The sequence below is a fragment of the Pelmatolapia mariae genome, linkage group LG23 (assembly GCF_036321145.2).
Source record: "Pelmatolapia mariae isolate MD_Pm_ZW linkage group LG23, Pm_UMD_F_2, whole genome shotgun sequence".
Lineage (NCBI taxonomy): Eukaryota > Metazoa > Chordata > Actinopteri > Cichliformes > Cichlidae > Pelmatolapia > Pelmatolapia mariae.
The window spans coordinates 18,135,716-18,161,615 of NC_086246.1; the positions used below are offsets into that span (position 1 = coordinate 18,135,716).

General features: G+C 40.8%; 1 protein-coding gene across 3 annotated transcripts in view; it reads right to left on the minus strand.

The window, feature by feature from the left end:
* The window catches only part of LOC134621350 (semaphorin-5B-like), a 48,947-nt gene that overhangs the window by 8,751 nt on the left and 14,296 nt on the right, over positions 1-25,900 (minus strand). For all 3 annotated transcript variants that reach the window (XM_063467807.1, XM_063467805.1, XM_063467806.1), the window contains 16 exons: positions 17,266-17,454; positions 10,516-10,615; positions 10,014-10,059; positions 9,820-9,882; positions 9,566-9,664; positions 8,864-9,077; positions 8,486-8,771; positions 6,938-7,073; positions 5,335-5,542; positions 5,030-5,237; positions 4,356-4,473; positions 4,010-4,194; positions 3,652-3,795; positions 3,400-3,547; positions 2,363-2,588; positions 1,168-1,389 (listed from right to left, as the gene is read on the minus strand). In XM_063467807.1, coding sequence (XP_063323877.1) covers positions 1,168-1,389; positions 2,363-2,588; positions 3,400-3,547; positions 3,652-3,795; positions 4,010-4,194; positions 4,356-4,473; positions 5,030-5,237; positions 5,335-5,542; positions 6,938-7,073; positions 8,486-8,771; positions 8,864-9,077; positions 9,566-9,664; positions 9,820-9,882; positions 10,014-10,059; positions 10,516-10,615; positions 17,266-17,410 — 2,548 coding nt within the window. In that variant the 5' untranslated portion in view covers positions 17,411-17,454. The remainder of the gene's footprint in view (positions 1-1,167; positions 1,390-2,362; positions 2,589-3,399; positions 3,548-3,651; positions 3,796-4,009; positions 4,195-4,355; positions 4,474-5,029; positions 5,238-5,334; positions 5,543-6,937; positions 7,074-8,485; positions 8,772-8,863; positions 9,078-9,565; positions 9,665-9,819; positions 9,883-10,013; positions 10,060-10,515; positions 10,616-17,265; positions 17,455-25,900) is intronic.

A 25,900-nucleotide genomic window follows, 5' to 3' on the forward strand; every position in this document is an offset into this window, starting at 1 on the left:
ATATATACGCAAGCAAATAGTGTCCAGCAGGTGGCAAAAGATCTTACAGCTGCTTTAGCATTAATGCATAGCTGGCTGGAGGACTCATGCCTAATGTTGAACACCTCAAAAACTGTCTGCATGTATTTTTCAAAACGCCCCTTAAACTTGAAGCAGTCAAACATATTCCTGGATGGAGTAGAGCTTGAATTAGCTCCAGAATTTAAATATCTTGGGGTCATTCTAGACCCAACATTATCCTTCAAAAGTCACATAAATAAAGTGTCCCAGGTACTTAAATTTAATAATTGAAATTTTAATCATATACGTAATAATTTAAATATGAATGTTGCAAAAACTTATTTTTACTCAATGATCATCTCTCATATGGACTATTGTTTGACGTCCTGGTCACTTGCTTGTCCAACAACACTTAAAACTATTGAAAACATTTATAAAAGAAGTTTAAAACTACTTGACAAAAAACTGACTCCCCACCACCACTGTCATGTGTTAAAAAAACATAAATTACTGAACTTCAATAACTTAGTGAAACTTAAAAGAGTGTGTTTAATATATAAAGTCTTACACTCCCTTGCTCCACCACCACTAAAGCAGTTCATTAGGCATAAAGAAAGCTCAGACAGGACCACTCGAGCTACAATCCGAGGAGACTTGTTTATACCCCACAGACGGACAGCATTTGGGCAGAACGTCCTTTCTGTCAAGGGTGGCCATCTGTGGAACAGTCTTCCTCAACCCATTAGAGAATGCTCTACATTCAATTCGTTTAAGGCAAAGGTTAAAAACTGGTTATGGACAAATCAAGTGTGTGATTATGTATAAGTTGTATAGTTTTAATGTTTTATTTGGGAACAGAATGGTGTGTATGTGTAAGTTTGGTGATGGAGTTTTTATTATGAATGAATGATGAATTTTTATGAATTATTATGTCTATTTTTTTATGCTTAAGGACAACAGATGGAAATTAGCCCTTGGCTATAATCTGGTATGTTTACATTCATGTAATTTTTTTTACATTTATGTTCATTAACATGCACTGTCCTAAATAAATAAATTAAATTATATTAAATGGGACCTCAGTGTCCAGCTGGTAATGTCACTGTGGTTGTGTCCACCATTTATATACAGTCTGTGAGGTACAGTGCACTAGAAGCTCTCTGTTACCTGGACACGGTTGAGTGTTGCAGTCCTGATACTCCACCGGCGATCCCACACAGGCGCTGGGGTTGATCCTCCCCTCTATCGTCAAGCAGCTGCGTTTCCGAGTTCGGAAGCCTCTGGAGCACTGCTGGGAACAGCTGGACCACGTTTCCCAGGATCCCCATCGGGCACCTTGTGGCTGGGATGAAGTTCGGACACTTGTCTTCATTAAGTCTTCAACCAAAGCTGGCAACAAATATAAAACACATTTTGTTCTCTATCTTAGAATCCAAACAAGGGAAACAAATTACACTAAAAAAATATACAAGCCGATCACAACATCTGCCACAATCTGCTGAACAAGTCAGAAATTTTCTCTGAATTCAAATCGGAGACACGCTATTGTATGGTTTTATTGCTAAGCTCAGCAGCCAGCCTGTTATGAAACAACAATTAGCGAGGTACAATGCAGGCACAAAATGAGCTAGATTTCCCTGTACGCTGACACACACATACAGCTGGTATACCCACAATTGCAAATTATTTACATATGAATCAGAAGCGCTTCCTGAGGCTTTTAAATGAGGCCACCAGAAACATTTCATTAAGACTTTCTTTTCTGAGGATGACAACTTGAGAGCAGTCACACAAGCTACGAAAAACAATGACATTTCCCACTTCCTCAGCTTTACTTATTTTGGAGTAAATACCCAAAGGGTGATACAATCCAGATTCTATGAGAGAGAAGAGAGAGAAGAGAAAAAAAAGAAAAGCTTAGATGACTCTGAGGGATGAAGGAAGAGGACATCTGCTTCCCCACAACAGTTCAATGATGTTTAATCAATCTGCTGACTGATGTCCACAGACAGGAAACCAGCTGTGTTTAGCGTGGCATACTGGGAGATATGCCACCAGCAGTGCTGATAAAAGCTCAGACAGATACAGCTCTAGGCAGATAGCGTGTGTACGACTGCTGTATGGAGTCGAAAAACTTCACAAAAATGATTCAAACCTTAAAAAATTTACCCCCGCTTACCCTCCCTGTGGAATCCAGGTACACCTGCATTCTAGCAGGTAATCACAGCAACAGCTGTGTTTGCACATTTACAATCAAGCACATCTGCTGTGACTTACAAACAGAAAATATGGCAACATTTCTAGTTTCCCTAAGTTGTTAAACTCGTTTTTCCACATCTCCCAGCTTATTTCCAGTACTCACAGTCAGTCTGGCAAGCTCCAGACCCGTCGTTGGGGCAGAAACGGGTCTCCACCTTCTTCCTGCCCAGCTGGAGCTGCTGGGGGTCCGGCAGAAGTGCCCGGCAGGTGTACCTGAATCTCTGCTCCTGCCGTGACCCGTCTTGGCTTACATTGACGGGCATCCACTGGGTCCAGGGGGTGTTACGACGAACTTCAGGGCAAGCCTCCAGGTTACAGGCTTTGTACTCCTGCAGAACAGGATGGAAACAGCTCATCAACTTTAAAGCTAATGAAAAGGCAAATCCCAGCAGGCTACAGCTACTGCTGTCTATCCTATCACAGCTACATCTCCCAATTGATAGCAGAGAGAGCCTGCTGCCTTATTATATCCTGCCAAACAACACAAACATTACAGTTTTCCTGGGAGGGGGCTCTATCATGCAGCAACTTACTGTATTTAATAGGACATAAACTTGAGCTTTATTGAATGCAATGAAGAACAAAACCCTTTTTAGACATGAGATTTCCCCAGTTGCAGACATTAAAGTTTAATGCAGAAGGACTTCCAGCCCTTTAATTGGGTAGTGCTCGGAAAGTTTTTCTCTGCACCAGCTAACTTTGACTAGCACTATTTTTTTTAATTTTGCCCTCAAAAAAGTAAATAAATAAATAATTCTGACAATACAAAATGAAAAAAAATGTAGAAGCTTTGTAGAAATAGAATAGCAGAGCAGATAGACTGGGTTGGATCAGATTTCCCAAGTGTTTCCAAAAAATGGCGGGGCTTCCACCTATCAGAGTTCAAATGTATACCTAATAAAGTGGCCTATGATGTGGACAGATAGACAGATGTTTTCCCCCAAGTCTAGCAGACTGAGACTGAGCAGAAAGAGCGGGGACTGTGTGTACCTGCCGTACAATCTGAGGTACTTGTGGGGAAAACAAACGTCCTTTATCTTGTTGTGTAATAAAAACAGACAAGAAGGTCACTCACGTCTGCAAATCAACTTGGATATTATTTTGCCTACTCGCTTCTCTTCACATATAGAGCAAAAATACCGTGGCACATCCAGGACAGCTGTTTCCGTTCTCACAGGTTCTGGTCCTGGAGTGGATCCCCCCACCACAGTCAGCACTGCAGTGAGCCCAGGGTCCCCACGCAGTCCACACTATGGGAAGTGGGCATGGCTTTTTCTCATTGCACAGCCTGGAAATACAAAGAGGAATGCGCACATGCACACTCACTCACACACAGAGCTTTGTAATGCAGTAATCGGGCCTGATCGCTAAATTCTGAAGTAACCTCCTCACCTCTCCTCCCGTCCCTGGCCGACACAGACTCTACCGCCGTGGCGAGGTGCGGGGTTATTGCAGGAGCGCTGCCTCACCTCAAACCCAATGCCGCAGCTGCTGCTACACTGGCCCCACGACGACCAGGGAGTCCAGCCACCATTCCTGAGAAAGAGAACGTAAGAAGGGCCTGATGTTTTAAAACGAATGTCTCCGTTTCTTAAGCAAACTCTCCTTTTATGAGTGTATTAGTTGTTAGAATATAGTTGAACATAAAGGACTATTTTTAGATTTACTTACATAACAGTGCATTTTGTCAAAGATTGATTTCAAAGGATTAATATGGGAATAATGGATGTCTGCATGAAAAGAAATATACCTGGAGCAGTTTGCCACCTGGATCGTCGGGCCCTTGCATTCAATCCCTCCACATCTGGCCACCGGTCCATCGCAAAAGCGCGACCGACACAAACAGCTGCTGATGGAGCCATCACCATCATCGTGGTTACAAGGCTGCCAAGGCTTCCACGGACCAAAACCACCATCCTGAGTCAGGTTCCTCACCTCCAGAGAGGATTAGAGAATCACATATGATAATTAGCATGTGATATTAGGCTAGTGATAATGAGTTTTTGTTTTTATTATCAAACAGGGAACTTGTGATGAAATTCTTATTAGAGGTGAGACAGTAAAGATCTATACAACAGACAAACCCAGTGTCTTACAGGGCATTCAGTGATGTTCTGCGTCCACTGGTTCATGTTGGAGCTCTCCTCGATGGTGGTGCACCGCTTCTGTTTATGATCCCAGCCACAGTAAGGGTCCCGGGCCTCCATGCAGGAGCTAACAGGTATTCAGATAGACTATCAGTGTCTGTAGATGCCTTTCTTTAGCAGTGTGCAGATTTTTAAGCGGACACAAAGTCGGACGATCTTCTGATTGTTGTGTTTCTGCTCATAAAAGATCTCCTGTTGTGTTTTGAGTGAGAAAGCTGTCAACTATTCCAGCAGTGTACTTATTGTCAACAAAATTCATAAAAGCCTGCTTGATATGTCTGCTCTGAGTCTTGCAGAACTGTACCCTGACAGTTCAAAATGTGTCTCTTTGTAGAGAAGATAAATAGGGCTCTTAACATAATCATCTTTGTCAGCATTTGTTCGCAGGCCCTTCAGACTTGGACACCCGCGTGTGTTTGTTAGATTTGCCCACTCATCACCAGCACCAGAAAATCAATATATGAGCAGGCTCACACAGACTAAAGGCTACAATTTTTCATTTGCTTTATGCTAAATATTTATACTCAGTCATATTTATGGTTCTTATGTTCATTAATCTGTAGGTATATTTGTTTCTATTTGGTATAAAGACTAAAAGCATTTTAGAAAATCTTGGACCAAACCGTTCAGTTGGGTAGCTGGAGCAGCGCTCTAATGGGATCTTCACCAATCTGTCATCGAGGCCCACAAACAATGATCTGTCATTGTGGAGGATTTGCAGACTCTTTATTGGCCCCACTTTCCCTTCGGGCAGGATCCTGAGCTCCTCCAGGTAGCAGTCATGCAGGCTTTTATTGGTTGTGGAGAGAGCCTTCAGAATGGTGCCATGTTCTTTTAAGACAATAGGAATAAGAGCAAGCTCCAGGGTGGCAGATAAAAAACCGGTTCGAGTGATTATTTTCTAATTTTTAATTAGAACGTGTCTCACCCGTGCCGATGTACATGACGTGGTAGAGAGAGTGTCGGCCCTGCACGATATCCACCACCAGCTTAGAGAAACGCAGGTTGTCCTGGGTGAGCAGGGGGTTGACGGTTACTGGCTGGACCACGTCGTTCATGAGGAAGAGCCGCTGGGCGTCCTGGAGGCTGCGCTCTGTCAGGTTTCCCCCATTGGCGCCCTCCTCTAATGTGCCACACTGAGCAGTCAAGAAGGAGGCAGCAGAAGGGCGTTTAGTGAAAGGGAAGCTTCTTATATTGTGTCTGTGAAGGTTCTTAGTCATCCAGGTCATCGTAGTCTAAGGAGCTTGGAAAGAAGCCCGTTTTCACACCTTGGCTCATGTGATTAGGTAGAGGATCATTAGGGGGTCCTTTTGTCCCTCTTAGGGGGACATTCCCACAGGGTTTAATCTGGGACTCTCCACCATTTGACCCTAGAACTGAAGAAGCTTCTCGGATGAGAGGTGAAACGTCTTCAAGCAACTTGAAGTCCAGACGCTTTTCTTTCCAAGCTCCTTAGACTTCTTATACTGTGTTATTATGGACAGTCTGCATAATTCATAATCCAGAAAACTCTTATTTGTAATATACTGGCCAATTATGCAGTCTCTTAGTTCTTCGTCTAGCTGAAACATGCATTTAAACACACGTCTCTTAAGATTCTCCACCTCAAAAGCCCATTTTCTTCTGATGAGCTGCTCCTCATTCAGTGTTTGTGCATTGCACCTCCATATAAGGCAGGGGTGTTAAACATAAGGCCTGGAGGCCCAGTAAAGATTAAAATTTGGCCCACTGGAAGGCGTTAGAAAATGTGGAGGAGAGATATTTGGTACTTTTAACTGTATTTTCATAAGTTTTATAGCTTTTTCAACTGATAAAGACCTCCCCTGCAGCCATGCATGCTACACCAAAGTAATGAAGTTATAAACAATTAAATGACAGAAAAGTTCCTGGTTTTTACAGTGTGTCCACAGTAAAAAAAAGAAAAGAAAAAAAAGGGTAAAGTCCGACGATGGATATCTTATTATCGTTAGGCATGTAAATAGTTTTGTGCATGCTAGCTTAATGGCAAACTTACAGGCAACAAATGCTTCATAAAAAAATTTGTTAAACTTTTTCTTGTTTTATATTTAAGGACAAAATTTCAGGCAAGATCATTACTGTTGCAAAAGGACTGTTAGCGACAGTGTTAATTTATATTAAATAAATGCAAGTTTAAAATTGCACATAGCTAAACACAAGCTTATATACAGACATTATACAACAGGAAATGTGACTACAGTTTCCCTGTAGCTCAAACTGAATAGCACTTTGCAGATGCATTGGGAAATTTGCCAAGCATTTATTTTGGGGACATGTATTTGTTGGAGCTGAGCAAAACTTCTCTGCTGCACTGCATTTAGATATCTGCAATCAGCACAGAGTGATGAAGTGGATGTCAGTCTTTTGAAAATTTCTTTACAAGCCTGGGCAACTGTGGCAAGATAAAGCTGTTTGCTTTAGTGTCCTCACCAACCTCATGTTCTCAGAGAAAAATACATATGTATAAAGAAGTCTGAATTCTTTGTCATTGTCCATGTTTTGAAATGAGTTACCTGAAAGTTGGGTATAGGGTTTGGAGTGGCCAGCCAAGCAGTGCGCGGGTTCTCCTGGTATCGAAATGGTCCATTGAAGGCTTGGGTGATGGCGCTCAGATTAAAAGCACAGACAGCAGAAGCTGATATGCTGTTTCTAGAGAAGCACAGGAAATTACAATGCTCAGGTCTTAGCTAATGAATGTGAAGGAAAGCAAACATTCTTGGGCACATCTCTACAGAAAAGCACATATTTCTTGAATTGTTAAATTCATAACAGTAAAATACAAACATAACCTTTTAGTTGCCTCAGCTGAAACTACTCTATGGATTAAACATTAGTGTAAAGGTGCATAGTCTTAAAGCAAGCCCCAAAGGCACAGCTGATACGCGAGAGGACACGTTTGCCAAAAAAAATTACCTTTCATACAAACATGATAAGAGAGATTAATAGTTAGTACTTTTGGTCAAAGTTTTATTAAAAAGCCTCAATGTGCTGTCTAGGTATATTAGCCAGGAAAAGACTAATGTACTCAATATCACTGTAACTTACCAAACCAAGTGTTTTTCACGAGGCTTTAAATAAGGCAATGTACAAGTGCCAAAATAATCCAGTTCCTTTAATGGCCAATGTGTTAACATTTACGACTTTAAAGAAGAAAAAAGAACATTTCTAGCACGGTATAATAACCTGTCTTGGTTTTTATAGACAATGACAAACTACATGGCAGCTGTCCAGGAACAAATGCTTTAAAGCTATGCGTAATTAAGGTTGTGTAGACCTGGAGTGACGGGTAGGTGCACAGACAACTGTAGCTGCTAGCTATAGTCTCACCTCAGCTAATTCATGCCCATATTTTCGACCAATTTTGTGAAATTATGTGACAGACAGTATTGCCTTCTGGGTAGTTCATTGTACTAACAGGCTGTCTAACTCTTTTATTGAGTTTCGAGTCAATTCTATGCCTTATTGATTGTATTTAGCACAAATTAGCTAATGATTACTGTTGCAAAAGGACCATTAGCGACAGTGTTAATTTATATTAAATAAATGCATGTTTAAAATTGAACATAGCAAAACACATGCTTATATACAGACATTGACAGTGTGTCAGTGTGGCAGCATGTGTGTCAGTGGAACACAATTTGCTAACCTAGCTAGCTTTCAATAGCTAGCTTAGCACTCCATCCTTGTGTCTATATTTAGTCACGTTAAGCAAGCTGGTAACAGCAAAAACACAAAATTTGTTGGTGAGGCTACAGTGAGTACATCTTTCTTTCATATCCTCCTGAGAACCGAGGAAAGTTTCTTTCATTGTAACTTTTTTTGTGATGTCCTGCCTATTTGGAGCTGAAAGAGGCCACCCAAACACATTTTTGAAAACAACAGGACTTATTAGGGTAGCTCAAATAAGTCAAAATATATTGACCAAAAACAAACGTCCATTAAAGAGGACATAAATGAACAGACTGGTTCTCAGGAGGATATACTCTATTTAGTACGCTCTGAGTTAACTGACTTTGGCATGTAAAGTCTATGAAATGACATTATTAACAAACAGAACTCACACATTAGTGGTAAAAATGCCATAAATCAGATCTTGCTCAGGTAAGTAGAAGGTGCTCTGGAGCTCGTTGTAGTAAAAGGGGATTTCTCCTGAGCGTGAGCAGTTGAGGCGAGCCTTCATGAAGGTGGTCCAGGTGTCCTCCAATAGAAAGCGTCCACCCATATCATTCTTACAGACCCGAGCCACTCGAGAGAACACCATTTTCCCACAGTCATTTTCCACCGCAGTTTCCCTCAGGAAGAAGTAGGCAAAACGACCAATCTCATAAACGGACACAAAATGAGGCTCTAGAAGAATAGAAGAGGCAGAGACACAGGTCAGCGTGATGGATCAACGAAAGAGTGATGAAAAGGACAAATCCGTGTGGTGCTTTGTTAACCGTTGAGCCATTTAGAGTTGTACTGGGCGGTGCGCAGGGGCGGCATGTTGCCCAGGCTCCTGTAGATCACTGGGTCACGTCCAGAGAAATCAATCACTGTGGCAGCATACAGCTCGCCCTTTTCTGTGATCATGGCAGTGGAGTTGTGACGCGGGTCGTAGGGACATCGGGCAACACCGTTCACAGTGTCTAACACCTGACTGAGGTTAGAAATCTGACGGAAAGAAGGGAAAACTGAACTAAGCATTTCCTGCTATTTTAGTGGATTGACAAGCAATTTTGTTCTTTCTGTTTTTATCGCTTTATTCACATTATTTCAAAACTTTTAATGAATTTCAAAACTTTTAATAATGTAATCTTCAGTTTCTACCATTTCCCAAATGCACAAAGCTGCTGAAGACATCTGAGGATCACAAAGGCACCAAAACTATTTATAATTACTAAATATAATTACAAAATATATAGAGAAAAGATAAATTAGCTAATCAAAGTGACTAGAAGAAAATGACTTTTATTGTCAGATTTCTTGATTTTATCCTTTTTAAATTCCATGTCCTTTTTCCATTTTACATTGGGATCTAGCAACTTATAATTGCCTTTCTTTTAATTACCCCAAAAGGATTTTAGACTATAAAATATGTATTTTCTTGTCATATAGTTTCATTAATTCTACTTAAGTGCAAAAACTGGCATTTTACTAACCTGCCTGGTTATGCAGACAGGGGTAAAAGCATTGGTCCCACATGTGAAGAGCGTCCTTCCGCTTATCAGCAAAACCCGTACATAGTTTTGGCATTCACCCTGCAGATAAATACACCAGAACTCAGTTTTACTGTTTCATGACATGTCATCAAAATTTCCAATATAATATAATCATATAATAACATAATCCAGTCTAACGTAATATGTTTCTGAATACACAGACAAATATCTGTATTTCAGTCACAGCACAATACCTCCGATTTGCCTTTGCTCTGACATGAGCGCTTTGTGTCTTCATCGGATGCCCATTCTGTTGCCTGAGGAGAAATGTTCAATTGTAGAATGTTTTTTTATATTGGACCTTTATATTTAATAACAGATACTGTTAAAATGTTTAAAAATAAAATGTCTTTGACAGTAGTTCATTTTTGTGTAGTCTTAACCTTACCTGTATGAGGGAGGTATTATTCAAACTCAGTCTGAAGAGGAAATTTCTGTAAAAGATATTTTATTTTAGAGCTAAAACAACAGACTGCTCACAATAGCAGTGTAAAGCATATAAATGTTATCCTCTAGTATTTCCCAACTTCTGTCCAGACACAGTTTGATCAAAACACATTTGTGGCGCCTGGGCAATATAACTGTATAGCTTGTGTTGCTGGATTTTTTCTTCTTCCTTTTGGGTCTTTTTACTCCATTTAAGAACTGTCTTTACCCTTTAGTGCTGTCTTTGGGCTTTTGGGACTTTGTGTTTTAATTAAAAAAAAATGTTGTTGTGTGTATTTCCCTTGTTTATGTCCAGAAATATCATCATGTAAGAATTGGGGGCTTGTCCAGGATATGAACGCTGGCACGCTTCTATGATGACACATCATGTATCCACTTTACACCACTGTATGCTAGTAACATGCTGTATGATTACTGTTTGAGTAATGCATGCTATTTGGTACCTTGCTCCTACAACAAGCTGGTTTCGTCTCAGGTCCAAAGCAAGTTGGGAGAAGTCCTTTGCACCTGGATGTGAGAACTCAGACACCCAAGACCTCAGTGCTGGATGTACAAAGAATCAAATGATGAGGAGTGAGGGAAAAAATAAGAAGGTGTTAGGAGAAAGAGTATAAAAGTAAGTGAAAAAGTGAAAAGAAAAGCAGGAGAGGATAACATGAAATATGAGAGACAAGAGAAGAAGAAGAAGAAGAAGATGAAAAAGATCCATTATCCAGTGTTTGCCTTTTGCCAGCTTTACAACTCATCTTTAATCTTAGGGCCTAAGACCAGAAAGGAGGCTTTTAAACAGACTGAAAGTACTGATTTATTTTCCAAAATTATAGGGTAGGACATAAAGATCTGGAAGTCTCCCAATTTTCATATTATATTACTTGTTCTAATTAATTAGCAATCTCTTGAAATAATTTATCTTGAATTCAGCAACATAAATTTACCATCACATAAGACTGCTCAATGTCAAAGTAATAAGATAAGTAAGGTATATCTGTCAGGTCTTTACTTTTTTCTCAACTTGTGCAGTTGTCTCAGATTTTTTTAAGGACACATTGCATACCATACTGAGATATTACAGACCTTTACATTGTAGCTCTTTGGGACACACCTTGTTGGTAGAAAATACAATTTTATGTCTTTCTATTAAACAAATGGGAACAAATTATTTGTTTTTTTTAACGGGTTGCTAGTCGCAAAGTGCCTAAAGATACACAAAGAACCACTTTAAATTTTGATCTTTCCTAAGTTGTCCATTGTGTGTAGACCAGTGGTTCTTAACCTGGGTTCGATCGAACCCTAGGGGTTCGGTGAGTCGGTCTCAGGGGTTCGGCAGAGCCTCAGCCGTGACATGCACGGCTCATTTTGTGCACCAGTAAAAAACATATCTATGTCTTGAAGTTGAAAAAAAATCATATTTTATTTTTCACTAAAGAGGGGTTCAGTGAATGCGCATATGAAACTGATGGGGTTCGGTACCTTCAACAAGGTTAAGAACCACTGGTGTAGACCCAACACTGGTTCATCGCTTGAGTAAGGTGCCTTTTTTGCCAGGTCAAGTACAAGGACTGGACTAAAAACATGTAAAAAAGACACCATCCAATCCTGAAGAAACATTGCTCAAAACCAATTTAAAAGATAACAAGTACAGTCAGGTCCATAAATATTGGGACATCGACACAATTCTAACATTTTTGGCTCTATACACAACCACAATGGATTCCAAATGAAACGAACAAGACATGCTTTAACTGCAGACTGTCAGCTTTTATTTGAGGGTATTTACATCCAAATCAGGTGAACAGTATAGGAATTATGACAGTTTGTATATGTGCCTCCCACTTCTTAAGGGACCAAAAGTAATGGGACAATTGGCTTCTCAGCTGTTCCATGGCCAGGTGTGTGTTATTCCCTCATTACCCCAATTACAATGAACAAATAAAAGGTCCAGAGTTCATTTCAAGTGTGCTGTTTGCTTTTTGAACCTGTTGCTGTCAACTGCCAGGATGAGATCCAAAGAGCTGTCACTACCAGTGAAGCAAGCCATCATTAGGCTGAAAAAGAAAACAAACCCATCAGAGAGATTGCAAAAACATCAGGCGTGGCCAAAACAACTGTTTAGAACATTCCCAAAAAGAAGGAACGCACTGGTGAGCTCAGCAACACCAAAAAACTAGGAAGACCACGGGACACAACTGTGGTGGATGACCAAAGAATCATTTCCCTGGTGAAGAAAACACCCTTCACAACAGTTGGCCAGATCAAGAACACTCTCTAGGAGGCAGGTGTATGTGCGTCAGAGTCAACAATCAAGAGAAGACTCCACCAGTGTGAATACAGAGGGTTCACCACAAGATGTAAACCTTTGGTGAGCCCCAAAAACAGGAAGGCCAGATTAGAGTTTGCCAAACGACATCTGAAAAAGCCATCGCAGTTCTGGAACAACATCCTATGGACAGATGATACCAACATCAACTTGTACCAGAGTGATGGGAAGAGAAGAGTATGGAGAAGGAAAGGAACTGCTCATGATCCTAAGCATACCACCTCATCAGTGAAGCATTGTGGTGGAAGTGTCATGGCGTGGGCATGTATGGCTGCCAGTGGAACTTGTTCTCTTGTATTTATTGATGATGTGACTGCTGACAAAAGCAGCACAATGAATTCTGAAGTGTTTCGTGCAATATTATCTGCTCATATTCAGACAAATGCTTCAAAACTCATTGGATGGCGCTTCACAGTGCAGGTGGACAACAACCCAAAGCATACTGCAAAAGCAACCAAAGCGTTTTTGAAGGGAAAGAAGTGGACTGTTTTGCAATGGCCAAGTCAATCACCTGACCTGAATCCGATTGAGCATGTATTTCACTTGCTGAAGACAAAACTGAAGGGAAAATGCCCCAAGAACAAGCAGGAACTGAAGACTGTTGCAGTAGAGGCCTGGCAGAGCATCACCAGGGATGAAACCCGGCGTCTGGTGATGTCTATGTGTTCCAGACTTCAGGCTGTGATTGACTGTAAAGGATTTGCAACCAAGTATTAAAAAATGAATGTTTGATTTATGGTTCTTATTCTGTCCCATTACTTTTGGTCCCTCAAGAAGTGGGAGGCACATTTGCAAACGTTGTAATTCCTACACCGTTCACCTGATTTGGATGTAAATACCCTCAAATAAAAGCTGACACTCTGCAGTTAAAGCATGTCTTGTTCGTTTCATTTGGAATCCATTGTGGTGGTGTATGGAGCCAAAAATGTTAGAATTGTGTCGATGTCCCAATATTTATGGACCTGACTGTATATCTGCCTCCCTTTAAGCAAAATATAAAGAAATGAGGGGTGGCTTAAGACTTTTCCATCTTCTCAAGAACTTTGTTTTGAAAGTTTCTTTATAACTTTAGTCTATCATGGTTGATATTACATGCCCTTAATTGAAAACCACCACCTGAGCAGTATGACAGCGAATCAGAACTGAACAGTAAATAAAGTTGCTTTAGCTGTTTTACATGAGCTTCGGGGAGGGCGAACAAACCACATACAAATTAATGCTTCCCGCAATGTTTCAGAGCAAATTACTGCTGCTGCCTCTCAGGAATAAATGCCTGTTCCTCTCATTTGATAGCCAGCTTGTGGGAAAAAAAATGTATCAACAACAAAAGCAGCACGGTTTGCCAGGCAAACACTTTGAGCTGAATGTAAACTGACATCCAGTCAAAATAATGACATCAAAGGCCCTTTCACAGTCATTAGACAGCTGAAGAAGAGCATTTAATGAGGCCATGCTGCAGACACAACATCAACACCTTTATTAATTTCACATATATCTTTACATTCAATTATTTTGCAGAAATTGCCAAGCACAGTTCCAACTTTCAACGTGTCTTTTGTAAACCTCGATGCATGAGATAAACACAATTCCAACAAATCCTTATTAATGCAAGTTAATTCCAACTAAGAGTTCATAGTGCTGCCAGATTTCACAACCTTATATTAAAGTCACGCTTCACACTTTGTATTGGTTAATCTTAATTAATGTCACATAAAACAACAAATTGAAAGGTTATGAGCAACCAGCGTGTCAAGATGCTTATTAGAAACTGAACTATCATTCTTGTCTGGTCTCAGTTCTGCTTTGAATAGCTCTGAAAGAGGGCAACAAAACAACATGAATACAAACCATCACTTGAACAGCAGTGATTTTCGGAGAGCTATTGAATCCAAATTGCTTTTGTGCACTTGCCTGTGTACATAATGAGCTGCTGCAAAGCGGACAAGTGCAGGCAGTCTAAGTCTCTCATTCAAAACACCAATCTGACAGCTGACAAGGAGAAGCGACTTGTTCTAATTTCTTGGACTTTCTCTTTTAAGTCCAAGAAATTAGTTAACTACAGGGAATCAGAAATCGACACTCATTCTTGCAACAAAAAAGCCAATTAACTAAGAGCGTCTAGTTTCATCGGCCTTATATTTCAGATTTCAGAACTGTCTACACTTTGCATTATGTAAGTTGGCGTCTGCTGCTTGTGAACTTCTTTGCATTTTAGCAATTTTATTTAACAAAATGAACAGACACAGGAAAGAAAATAAGATTACAGCAATCATCATTGTTATTACTGGACCTGGATCCTTTATTAGGGATACCTTGCTGGTGTCAGGTCAGACCTGCTCTTGGCTTCAGAAGAACTTTAATTCTTAATGGCATAAATTGAACAAGATGCTGGAAACATTCCTCGCAGATTTTAGACGTGATAGAGTCACACAGTTGCTAGATTTGAAATCAGTCTCAGATGATATGAGCTTTATCCTGCTGGAAGCAGCCATCAGACGATGGGTCTACTGTGGTTATACAAGGACAGACATGGTGAGCAGCAAGACTCAGGTAGGCTGTGGAGTTTAAACAATCAACTGGTATTAAGTGTACCACACCATTATACCACCACCAGTCTGACCCATTGTTACAAAGCAATGGGTCATCGTGGAAATGGAAATCGTGTTCTTTATGTCAAATTCTGACCCTACATTTAAATCAATACAAGCCACATCAGGCGATTTTCCAATGTTTCCACCTGTTGTTAATTTTGGTGATAATTGTAACCTCAGTTTCCTTTTCTTAGCTGACAGGAGGGTGCCCAACGTGGTCTTCTGCTGCTGCAGCAGATCTGAGTGCTTCTGAGGGTGCAAAGATGCTGTTCTGCATACCTTGGCTATTTGGGAAAATCCAGCAGATCAGCAGTTTCTGAAATAATCATCTTTCTCAATCATCTTTCTTCCCAATTCAGATGCTTGGTTTCTTTGGTCCGTTTCTTCTGATTTACTGTGTATTTCCTGTGTATTCTGTGCTTCCTTGTCTGCTCTTGTGTCATTTCCTGCTTTATTTTATTGTTTGTTGTTTTCTTGTGTTCTATTTACCTCTTGTCTTTGTCTTTTTCCACCACTACAATGCCCTAATTGCTTCCACCTGTTATCGTTTTACCTTGCTATACATGGTGGCTTTTTGTGTCTCCCTTTGTCAGTTGTTACTTTTTGGTTTCTTTAATGATTTTTACAATTTCTATATCAGTTAAAACTCACCTTTTGCTTGTTATATCATCTTCATTCTGTGTCCTGTGTTTTTCTCTTCTTTTCAGACGGAAACATAACTTGTCCAGGATAAGGATAATTATTATCTAATATTGCTGTTCCTTGTCTATTTCCATTTCCAGTGGCATTTAACAAACATAATTTCTCAAAAGCTGTAGACTATTGTGGGTTTTATGGTTGGTTACAATATGGCTGTGATAGCAACAGAATAAGCCGTGCAACAGCGTTTAGACAGCAGTGATTAGAGCAACAAAAGTTGGTGAAATGACATTCTAAAAGTTTAAAGCTTTTATGGATTTGGACAAGACTTTTGTGCAAGCACCCAGGCTGCTGTGCTGATAAATTTTCATGAGAACATTTTTTGAATGCAAACTAATCAATCGCTGTTGCTGTGGTGGTTATTGCTGAATATACAAACCCAATGAAAATCAGTTTTTAAAGAGCCGCGAATGAAATGTTGAGAGATGGCATTGATTTAAAGTTGGTGGATAAGTGAAGATTGTTATACAATTATGCAATCGTTATTTAACTTTACAAAGGACCATAAAATGTTTGTGACCCAACCAAAGCTCCTTCACAAAGATACCATTTCAGCTTCAGGGACTCTTTATTGTTTGTGTAGCAGGGTCTGGCCAGAGAACCTCCTTGTGTTTCCAAGAAAAAATTATACAAAGTTAAAGTAAACATTACCAAGGGATCTTTAAATCCATATATGTACGTTCTTATTCAGTGAAGCACTGGAGTAAAGGCACTGTTTAGCAGCCATGGTTTGACATGAGAGTATGATCAAAATGTAGGGCTGATAAAATCAGACCACACTGTTATTAGAAGGGGCAGACATACATACAGTTTTTTTATACTTTAATTTAAATCGAAAATGTATATCTTATGTAGCCTTTTGCATACAGTTGGTCCTCATACAACCCTTAACCCATAGCCTTTACGTCACTTATTCAAGCAAAAGATGCATTATGATTACCGTTTTACAATAAGGCTACCACACTGCTCGCTCACAACAACCTGCTTAAAGAGCCTGAATTTGAGAACTGTAGACAGTCTAGGAAACACATGCATGTCTACAAGTTTGCCTAATTCTCAACATCAGCATGACAACCCGATCGTTGTGTGACAAGGTTAAGATCGCTGATCTTGATGTTGGGTACGTGGACTAACCGGCTACATGTGAAAATCATCACTTTGAACGTGGGCTCAAAGAAACACGGCCTTTGTGTGCGTGACTCTTTTCAATTCGCTGACTTTCTCATATATTTGTGAGTGTGTATTCTTACATAAAAAAAAACAACACAAATTATGTTGTTTGAAAACAAATTGTCTTGTGGAAAATAGATACACTGTCCTCTTTTCACAATGGGTAAATGTGCAAGCAACGCAGTCTCTTACTTCAACTAAAAAAGTGTCTCCTTTCAGCATGAACTTTGGTGCTAGGTTGGGGCCTTTGTTCAGTTTGGCATGTGCACATAAGTTGCTACGATGGGGTGAGCCTAAACTAAAGTGATTAAAATGTACAAAGTTCCTGATTTTGCAAGCCTGCCTTCATTTTTGAGCCCTAACTTCATTCGTGGGCCTCCCTCCCCACTCTATGGGTGGTGTGTTTCTTTGCTCACCTTGGTAGGAAACAACAGGATGTTCCTTTCTGCTGCAGTCTGCAGGCTTGATGTGAGGCTCCTCTGACAGACACATGGATAAACAGATGACCAGCACAAGGCCACAGGGGGAGAGGGCCCATACCCCCCACCCAGATGTTACCATAGTTACAACCGCATCCAGTCTTCTATCAGGTCCTCAGGAATCACCTGTCAGAGCAGAAGTGATATCTGTCAATCAACCAGACAGTAATGGCAGGGAGAGTAAACCAATCAGCCTTGTGACAAATAAATATCCTTATATTTTTTGGCATTTAGATAATCACTCTAGAAAACTCAATACATCAGTGCTGGACTCTAAAAATCCATATCCACTCAGTAATAGCTTACACTTGCACACACTCTCTTCTCTCTGTCCTCCTGCCCATTCATCTAAATTAATTTTGCCAGTCGACCGGCCCCGCTGTCCCTCCTCAGTTTCTGTCTGTCTGCTTTTGGTGTCCATCGCCTCAGTGTCAGCAGGACTCGGTCATGGCTAATTCACCTCAAAAGGCCAGAGCCGCCAATCTTCACTAACGCCAGCTCTCAAACTTTGGGTGCCTCTTTCTGACTGAGGGGATCCATTCAGAGATGAGCCCCGGGCACAGAGCCAAACAGGAGGGTGTGCCACATGAAGGGTCGAATTCATTTTATATGAATCAGAATCTGCTCAAAGGTGATGATCTGATGGTGACTTTAGGCACAAAGATCAAAGGCTCTTTTATGTAGTTTACAAATTTCCATTCAGCTGCGTCAGACAAGTATCAGACTTTTGCTTTCTCACGTGCAGCACACAGAGGGATACTGGAGGCAGCGTTCAAGATACTCTATTTGGTATAAGTAAATGCAGCCAGATACTAGCTGTAGCATACATACTGACGCTTTGCATACGCTGGCAAGTTAGTTACAGGCTAATGTCTAATCCAAATGTGTTGGGTCTTTGTGTTTTCACGTGCACTTCTGTGGGGCTACGTCTAGAAAAGTTCACGGATGCCGTCCACGTGTGGAAATGGTTTACTTGTCCTGTCAGGATGAAGTGGATCAATGTAGGCATTGGGTCAGGCTGCTAAAGAAACAGCAGCAAGTCCGAAGAAGAGGCCACAATCTGACCTGCAGTGTCAGCAGATTAATTATTGCAAAATACAGATAAATGTCACTTTTTGCTCACCGCTGTGAGGTTGCTGACATGGGGACATCCAGGTCAAACATTCACGTTGTCTACTCAACTTGAGCACTCAAAGCCCTTTACACAACATGCTTCATTCACCCATTCACAGAAGCTTTTTTTCCAAGTACTTTCTATCTAACATTCACACTCCAATGGAGTGGACTCCATGAGCTGCAGTCATCCAAAATGGAGGACCATACTGTAAAAGAAATGAATGCTTCCTATTTGTTTGTATTGTTTTAAAGAAAACATGTCTGAACATAGAGAAATAAACTTGTTAGAAACCTTAAAAAGGCATTTTCTCATTTATTTAGAAATTCACAGACTGGAAACAGAGCAAGACAGGAGAGAAGAGTGACACCCACCAATAAAGGATGTTACTGTCACTTCTCAGTAGCTGTATGCATTCATCAAGGTATTTAACGTTTGCTAAATTTAAAAAAACATGTGGATGCAAACAAGGATAAAGACCTTTAAATGTTTTTGCATGTGAAATTACTCTATGTATGAGCTCTGAAATGGAAAAAATGTGTTTTGAATCATCTAATAAATTTCTGTTTTAAGCTCCATTCCTGTACTGGCCAGTGAACCATTCGGATGTGAGCAAGCGTTTAAGTAGCAGCTGAAGACTAACTAAAGGAGACACCTTCACCATGAGAGCATGTGAAATGCCTGAATCTAGCTACACTGTCGCCTGAGGGTTAGGCGGTACTAGAGCACAAATTTGACTCAGAAAATGTCTGAGCTGAGTGATAAATGAGTTTATGGAAAAGGCCATAATGTTCCAACTATGTATTGAAAACTTTTGAACATCCTCAACACTACAGGGCAGCATATTTCTTGCCCATTCACAGCGGCTTCTTTTTCTTTAACCCTTAAACCAGTTTCAGTGCAGCTGCTACGCACTACAAAGAATGGAGGCGGTGAATGTCTGCCTGTCTACTGCTCACTGGGAGGACTGAATACGTGTGGAGGCAGAGGTTTTTCAGCCTGCTGGGTCTTACATTGCTGCTTAATGAAGCGACAGGAGCAGAGCCTCCACCGCTGGCCTCGCCTTTGTTACGGGGCCACGGTCCTCTCACCGCGCAAAGGCTGGCCAGTGAGAGGCCTAATGTTCTGGGATTTGTCTATTCAGGCCAACGAGGGGGAGCGACAGTGGACGTCAGTCAGATTCTTCGGGGGCAGTAGGAAATGTGTGGACGCAGGCTCTCCCTTGGTGATTAGTGTTAGTTAAAGACAAAGAACGCATATTCATCATCCTCTGTCTACATGACAAAGTGTGCTAGGACCTCTGTATGGTTTGGTTAAGTTTAGTCAAGTAACACCCAGACTCTTTAGACACACTGTGAGCCCAACTATCTGCACCGATGTTTTCCATGAATGTTTTTAACTGTGCTTTAACAAAAGCATTGTGCTCCCTTCTTTGCTTCTGAGAGGGTAGTCACCTCTAATATGACCATGAAAGTTCACTTGTCACCAACGCTATTCCTAAGTACTGCCCCCCAAAGCTGTATGGCTGTGGCTGTATATTTGTCCTGTTTGCACATCTTATATATTAAATGTACCCTGTAACAGGGAAATTTGATTTCTTTCCAGAAATATCCTGAAGGTTTTACAGTAAGCCTGTTGGTATCCACAATAAAACTTTCAGTACTATGCTGTGTAGAATATAAGCTTTACAGTATGATGATGTCAGCTGGTTGACTTTCATTAGAGTCTTATTTGAGTATTGCAATCTCCAACATCATAGCTGTGTGTCCAACCATCTTTGTGAACTATAACAACATATTGCTAATACAACTTACATTCCTTGTACTGCCAGGTTACGGACTGTTGCCTCACCAACATTTTGACAGCTACAAAAGGTGGCCATACCAAATATTGACTACCGTACAGATTCCTTCTGTGTCTTATATACTGTAAATGTATACTGTAATGTTTAGTAAATCAGTCCATCTCTTTCCCAATTTTCCTGAAAAATATAAAGGAATGAGTAGAAATGCGGGGTGGCTAAAGGCTTTTATTCATATTGTATCTAAACAAACAAAAAATACATTTTTTCTGAAATGTTTCAACATAAGTCATATGAATTGAACATAATCTGAAAAAAAAAAAGGTAGGGCAGATTGCTGCTCCTCCCTGAGCCTGGTTCTGCTGGAGGTTTCCTGTTTAAATAGTAGTTTTCCTTCCCACTGTCGCCAAGTGCTTATTCATAGGGGGTGGTCTGACTGTTGGTGTTTTTTCTGTATTATTTCAGGGTCTTTACCTTATAAATATAAAGCGCCTTAAGGAGACTGTTGTGATTTGGCAGTATATAAAAAACATTGGATTAGCTGAGTTTAGTTGAAATCTGAAGTAAACAAATGACCGCATCAGTACAGAGGACATATGTTACACATAAAATAAGTAGATGGTCGTGTGATGCTTCTAAATGTGGCTTGAGTGATTAGATGTAATATTATGGACCCGACAGTGGCAGACGGACCTGAGCTACAGTCTTTGACTTTGTTATAGAAAGTTGGAAGTAAATTGCTTCAAAAATAAAATCAGAGAGCTGTTTTCCCAGAGACGGAGCGTATCTGAACATTCACTCACTCGTGTAGCTGGCTGCGATAGAAAAACACCATAAAGAAATAACAACTTGTGATGGGATTAGAAACACAGAGTCTGCAATTCATGTGACCGGTCTGTGTTTGGACTGTGTGGGAAAAAAAATCCCCCGGGAACACAAAGTGAACATGTGACCACCACACTGGAGCAACACAGCCAAGATTTTAAGGCAGGGCCATGTCAGTAAATAAAGCTGAGGACTGGGCCGCCCTGTATCAACACAGCTAAGCATGACAGGCGTATACTCAAACCCCTGCTGCCTGCCGATTTGTCTCTCCTACTTCACTGGTGCCTCTCCCTGTGATTCCTCTGCAACAGCAAAAGCTGATTCGAACATCTCGCGGACAAAACTACACACTACAAATCTAAGATGCTTGTGCGTCTGCTGAAACATGAAGATAACTTCATTTTCCTGCAGCAACTCCAAAACCTCACACAAAGACATTAAACTGTAACCTGTACTCAAATTTTGCAGCAGTATTTAAGGCTGAATATTTTTTCTGTATGCTTTTCATTTTATTGGGATGCCTTTTCAACATAGATGTTTTAGTAGATTAGATTTGCTCTGGAATTGTTTCACAATTGCAAACTACTGTATTGATCGTTCTGCAGCTTGTTGAGGCAAGACTGAATGAAATTGCATCTGTTAAATATTTAAAGGAGATACACAGCAATGCAATTAAGCATTTACTGCGTTATTACGTGAGCATCTATATGGATCCAAACAAGCGGTTAAGGATTGTGCTCGTTACTAGCAAATGTGACTTTGAAAGTAACTTCTCCTGACCAAAGTAGTCACTACAAGTGGCCTCAGAGTCATTAGCAGCCCTAGCCTGGGAGACGGGTCTGTTGTCCATCACGTCCTGCGATGTAAACCAACCCTGCAAACAGAATCAGCTCGTGGCTACCTTCCACTTTCACATCTGTGCCCATATATAGACTCTTTATCTGCCATTGTAATTTACTTTGACATTTATTGCCGGCACTTGAGTTGTATAAGTTTCTTAAGCTAAATAAAAAAACCAACTAAAAAATACTTGGCAAAAAAGGTTAAACTAATTCCCCTTACACATTCACACCAAATGGCACTCAGAGTCAATACAGAGCTTATTAAATGTGCTTGAACTTTTCCTGCAGTACAGATAGTTTGATTCTTATATTAAAATCTATCATGATATATGCAGGCCACTTTAATCGGTATATCTTGGTTGGAGCCACACTCTTGCCACTGTTGGTTCCAGAACGCACCTAATTCTTCACGGCTTAGATTCAACAAAGTGCTGGAAACACTTCTCAGGAATTCTGCTCCATATTAACACAGTAGCATCACAGAGGTGCTGCATATTTGTTGGCTGCACATCCATGATGGGAATCCCCCATTCTATCACATCCGAAAGGTGCTCTATTGGATTGAGAGCTGGTGTGTGTCAGGACTATGAATGCCATTTGAGTGCAGTGAACTCATTGTCATGTTCAACAGGTGATTTGAGCTTTTGAGGTGCTTCCAGCCATCAGAAGATGGGTACCCTGTGGTCATAAAGTGATGATCAGCAACAATACTCAAATAGGTTGTGGTGGATAACCAATGCTTGGTTAGAGTGTGCCCATGCACCATTACAGCACTGATAGAAGGATGGATCCATGCTTTCGTGTTGTTTACACTAAATTCTGAGTCTACCGTCCAAATGTCAAAACAGACCAGGCAACATTTTTCTAATCTTCTGTTGTCCAATTCTGGTGAGACCGTGCAAACTGTAGCCTCAGTTTCCTTTTCTTCTGCTGTAGTCTAGATGAGTACCGCAACATTAACAGACAGATACACAAAAAAAATCAAATGTCTGGCACAGCAGAAGACCAAGAGCTTGTCCCTCAGAGCAAATCATCACACGTTTGGAAATACTTTGGATTTAGGGCAAGTGATGTTAACTAATAATAAGTTACAGCGTCTGCACGATAACTTATTACAACTGCTTGAAAACGCACCACAAACTGCAGGATTATTAACGCATGAAGGCCAAGAGAAACAACGCAATATTTGCAAAAGTGGATCATCCGCCGTGCACTCAGGCGTCTGTAAAAGCAAGCCTGTATGCGCGTCTGCATATCCATCCAGCACACAAAGACCTATTGAAATCATCGAGGCAATCGGATGCTATTTGGCCAAAGATATGTGTCCACTAAACATGGTGAGTAATGAAGGATCATCGTGGACAAAAGATGTTTTCCCCTCATGCAATTAATTTTCTAAATTGGCAAAACCGACATTGTACACAAACTATCATAATGGTTTGGAAAAAACTGGAGTGGAAGACTTTTGCTTCTAGGATGCACTCAATCATCAGTGCAGGTCAAGTAAAAATAGGTTTTTGTGAAGATGTTTTAACTAACTGACTAACCAAGAAGTGCAGCACAATGTAAAAATGAAAGTAGTGCTTTGCTGATTTAATTTCATGTTAAGTTTTAGTAAAGTTCATTGCATTTACATAGTTTTGGTATTGTACATCAGCAGGAACGTAGCGGAACATGGACGTGAAAGCAGTGTTTACAAGACAGTACAATTAAAACATTTCTGTCACTAAAATGAAAGGATAAATAACTAAACTTAACTGTAATCTTAATATCGATCAGAATAATAGAGATAATCACAATTGTGCAGCTCTAGGTTATTTGAGTTACTGTTGCTTTCCTTTCAGGTTAAAGCAGTCTGGCCACTCTCCTCTGACCTCTGACATCAGCAAGGCATTTTCACCCAGAGACCTCCCGCTCATACTCAGAATGACCATGCCAAGTTCAGAATGAAAAATGTTGGAAATAAATTCCTTCTAAATGTGAAGGAGGCTAAATTTCAGACTTTTAACTATGCTTTTTTTTTTTTTTTCAAGTTTTCCTACTGATAAAGACACCCCTCCCCCCAATTAAGTAAAGCAATTTAACCTCAAAGTGTTGTGTTGACAGATTTCTTTCATTTACTGCAACAGGTACTTTAAAGTATAAATGCAACCTGTAAGCCATGAGATTTGGGGGGGGGGGGGAATCAACAACTTTGCAGAAGTGACCCACACGGGGTATTATTACAAACCTTCAAAAAGAGGCTGTGTCATGTCTTCAGAAGCCAGACAGTTTGTTTTCTTTCTCGGGTTGTTTGAAAATGTAAAAATGACCCAACGACTCCTTAGAAAAGTCAGGGGAAAAAAGCTCCCCCCCCCGTTCTCCTTCCCCTTACACGCTACAGCTACACAAGTAGAAGCCGCTGATGTTTCTCCCCTGGTTCAACATTTAAGTGGAAATGTGTGTAGTGACACACTGACAAGTGTTTGGACAGAGCAGCAGTGCCTCTGCAGCACTTTGTCACAGTTGTACAAACTTCACACAGCAGAGGCCTTTGTCAAATCCTCCATTTTTCTTTCTGGACTCTTTCCCTGCTGCTTTTTTTATTTTTTTTGCCTTCAAGTTTGTGAGATTTCTTGAATATAGTGATTTTTTTTTCTGTCTCTGAGCGACAACTACTTCTGCTGATGCCAGAGTGATTCGCAGTGATGTTCATGCAAAATTTAAGAAACATGGAACTTCCCCTCGCCTCTATTTGAGGAACCATGCAAGCTCACTTTGACTTTTTCCTCTTAGAAGAACTAAACAAGCGTATCCCGGAGAACTTAGGAGGACTCTGATAGAGGCCAAAGAGATGCCCCCTTTATGGAGTGTGGTCCGAGGGCTTGAGTTGACTCTAAGTAAAAGAACAAGGCATGGATGAACCTCTTTTGTGAGCCATGTGACCGGCAGGTTATTAAGCTTTAATACGTCAGCTCAGCAACTGTGAAGGGGCCGTTTCCTTTTCTGTCAGCATGAGTAACCTCTTCCCTCATTTCTTGCAAAACAGCTATTATAGGTAATTATCCATGTCGTGATCTGCCTACAAAAAGACGCACTACAGAAGACCTTGAAACTGCTTTTTAGCACTTCCGCCACACCGGCTACAAACCGAGCACCCGACAACACTGGGTGCGCGCGTTAAGTGTGCTTCATTAAAATCCAGACAAGTCCTCTTCACGGAGGAACTCTATGACAGCGAAATTAATTACGAGTAATTATTTCTTCATTCAGAAGCCCTGTAATTTGTTCCTGCGTGGCATCAAAAATAAAAGGAGGGAGTCCAGCATCTGACCCTTGTATATCAGCCTCTTGTCTAAACTCTCTCCACCCGAGTTTTTGGACAGCGTCCAACTATCATGAAAAGACAGAGTGAACACCAACCCCCCACCCCACTACACCCCACTACAAAAAAAAAAAAAAAAAAAACTGGATTCCAAACTCCAAATTCCTCCTTGAGTAAAAAAGAAAGAAAGGACAACATCGAAACAACACTGAATCAGATTGCTAAAATTCTCTTTCTGACTGCAGCTCCTGCTTGCCCTCACCTATAAGGAGCACTGATATTGATTACCAATGAAGTCAGTTGATGGAGATTTGTTAGCTGGAGCAAATGGACACTGAGAGGGCACCCAAAGTCCCTCCATCAAAATATTCAGAGAGGACCATTTCCGAGGCAGTGTTCTCAGCTCCTTCCTACCGGGGTGAATGGCCTCTCTGTGCAACCTGCCAACTATCTGCCAATGGCTGCTCTCTTTTACAAGTGAATAGACTGAGTTTAGCCACAGTTAAAAAGACACACTAACGTGCCATGGCTGCGCCACAATGGCCACCCGGGTAATTTGCCAAACCTAATGATGCCGGTTTGGCCCGGGCGAGAGGAGGTAGAGAGCAGGAATCCTAAAGAGGCACACAGCTGCACTGATCCCTCTCTTCCTATCTCTCTCCTCGCTCCTCCCCGTCTCCCTCCGT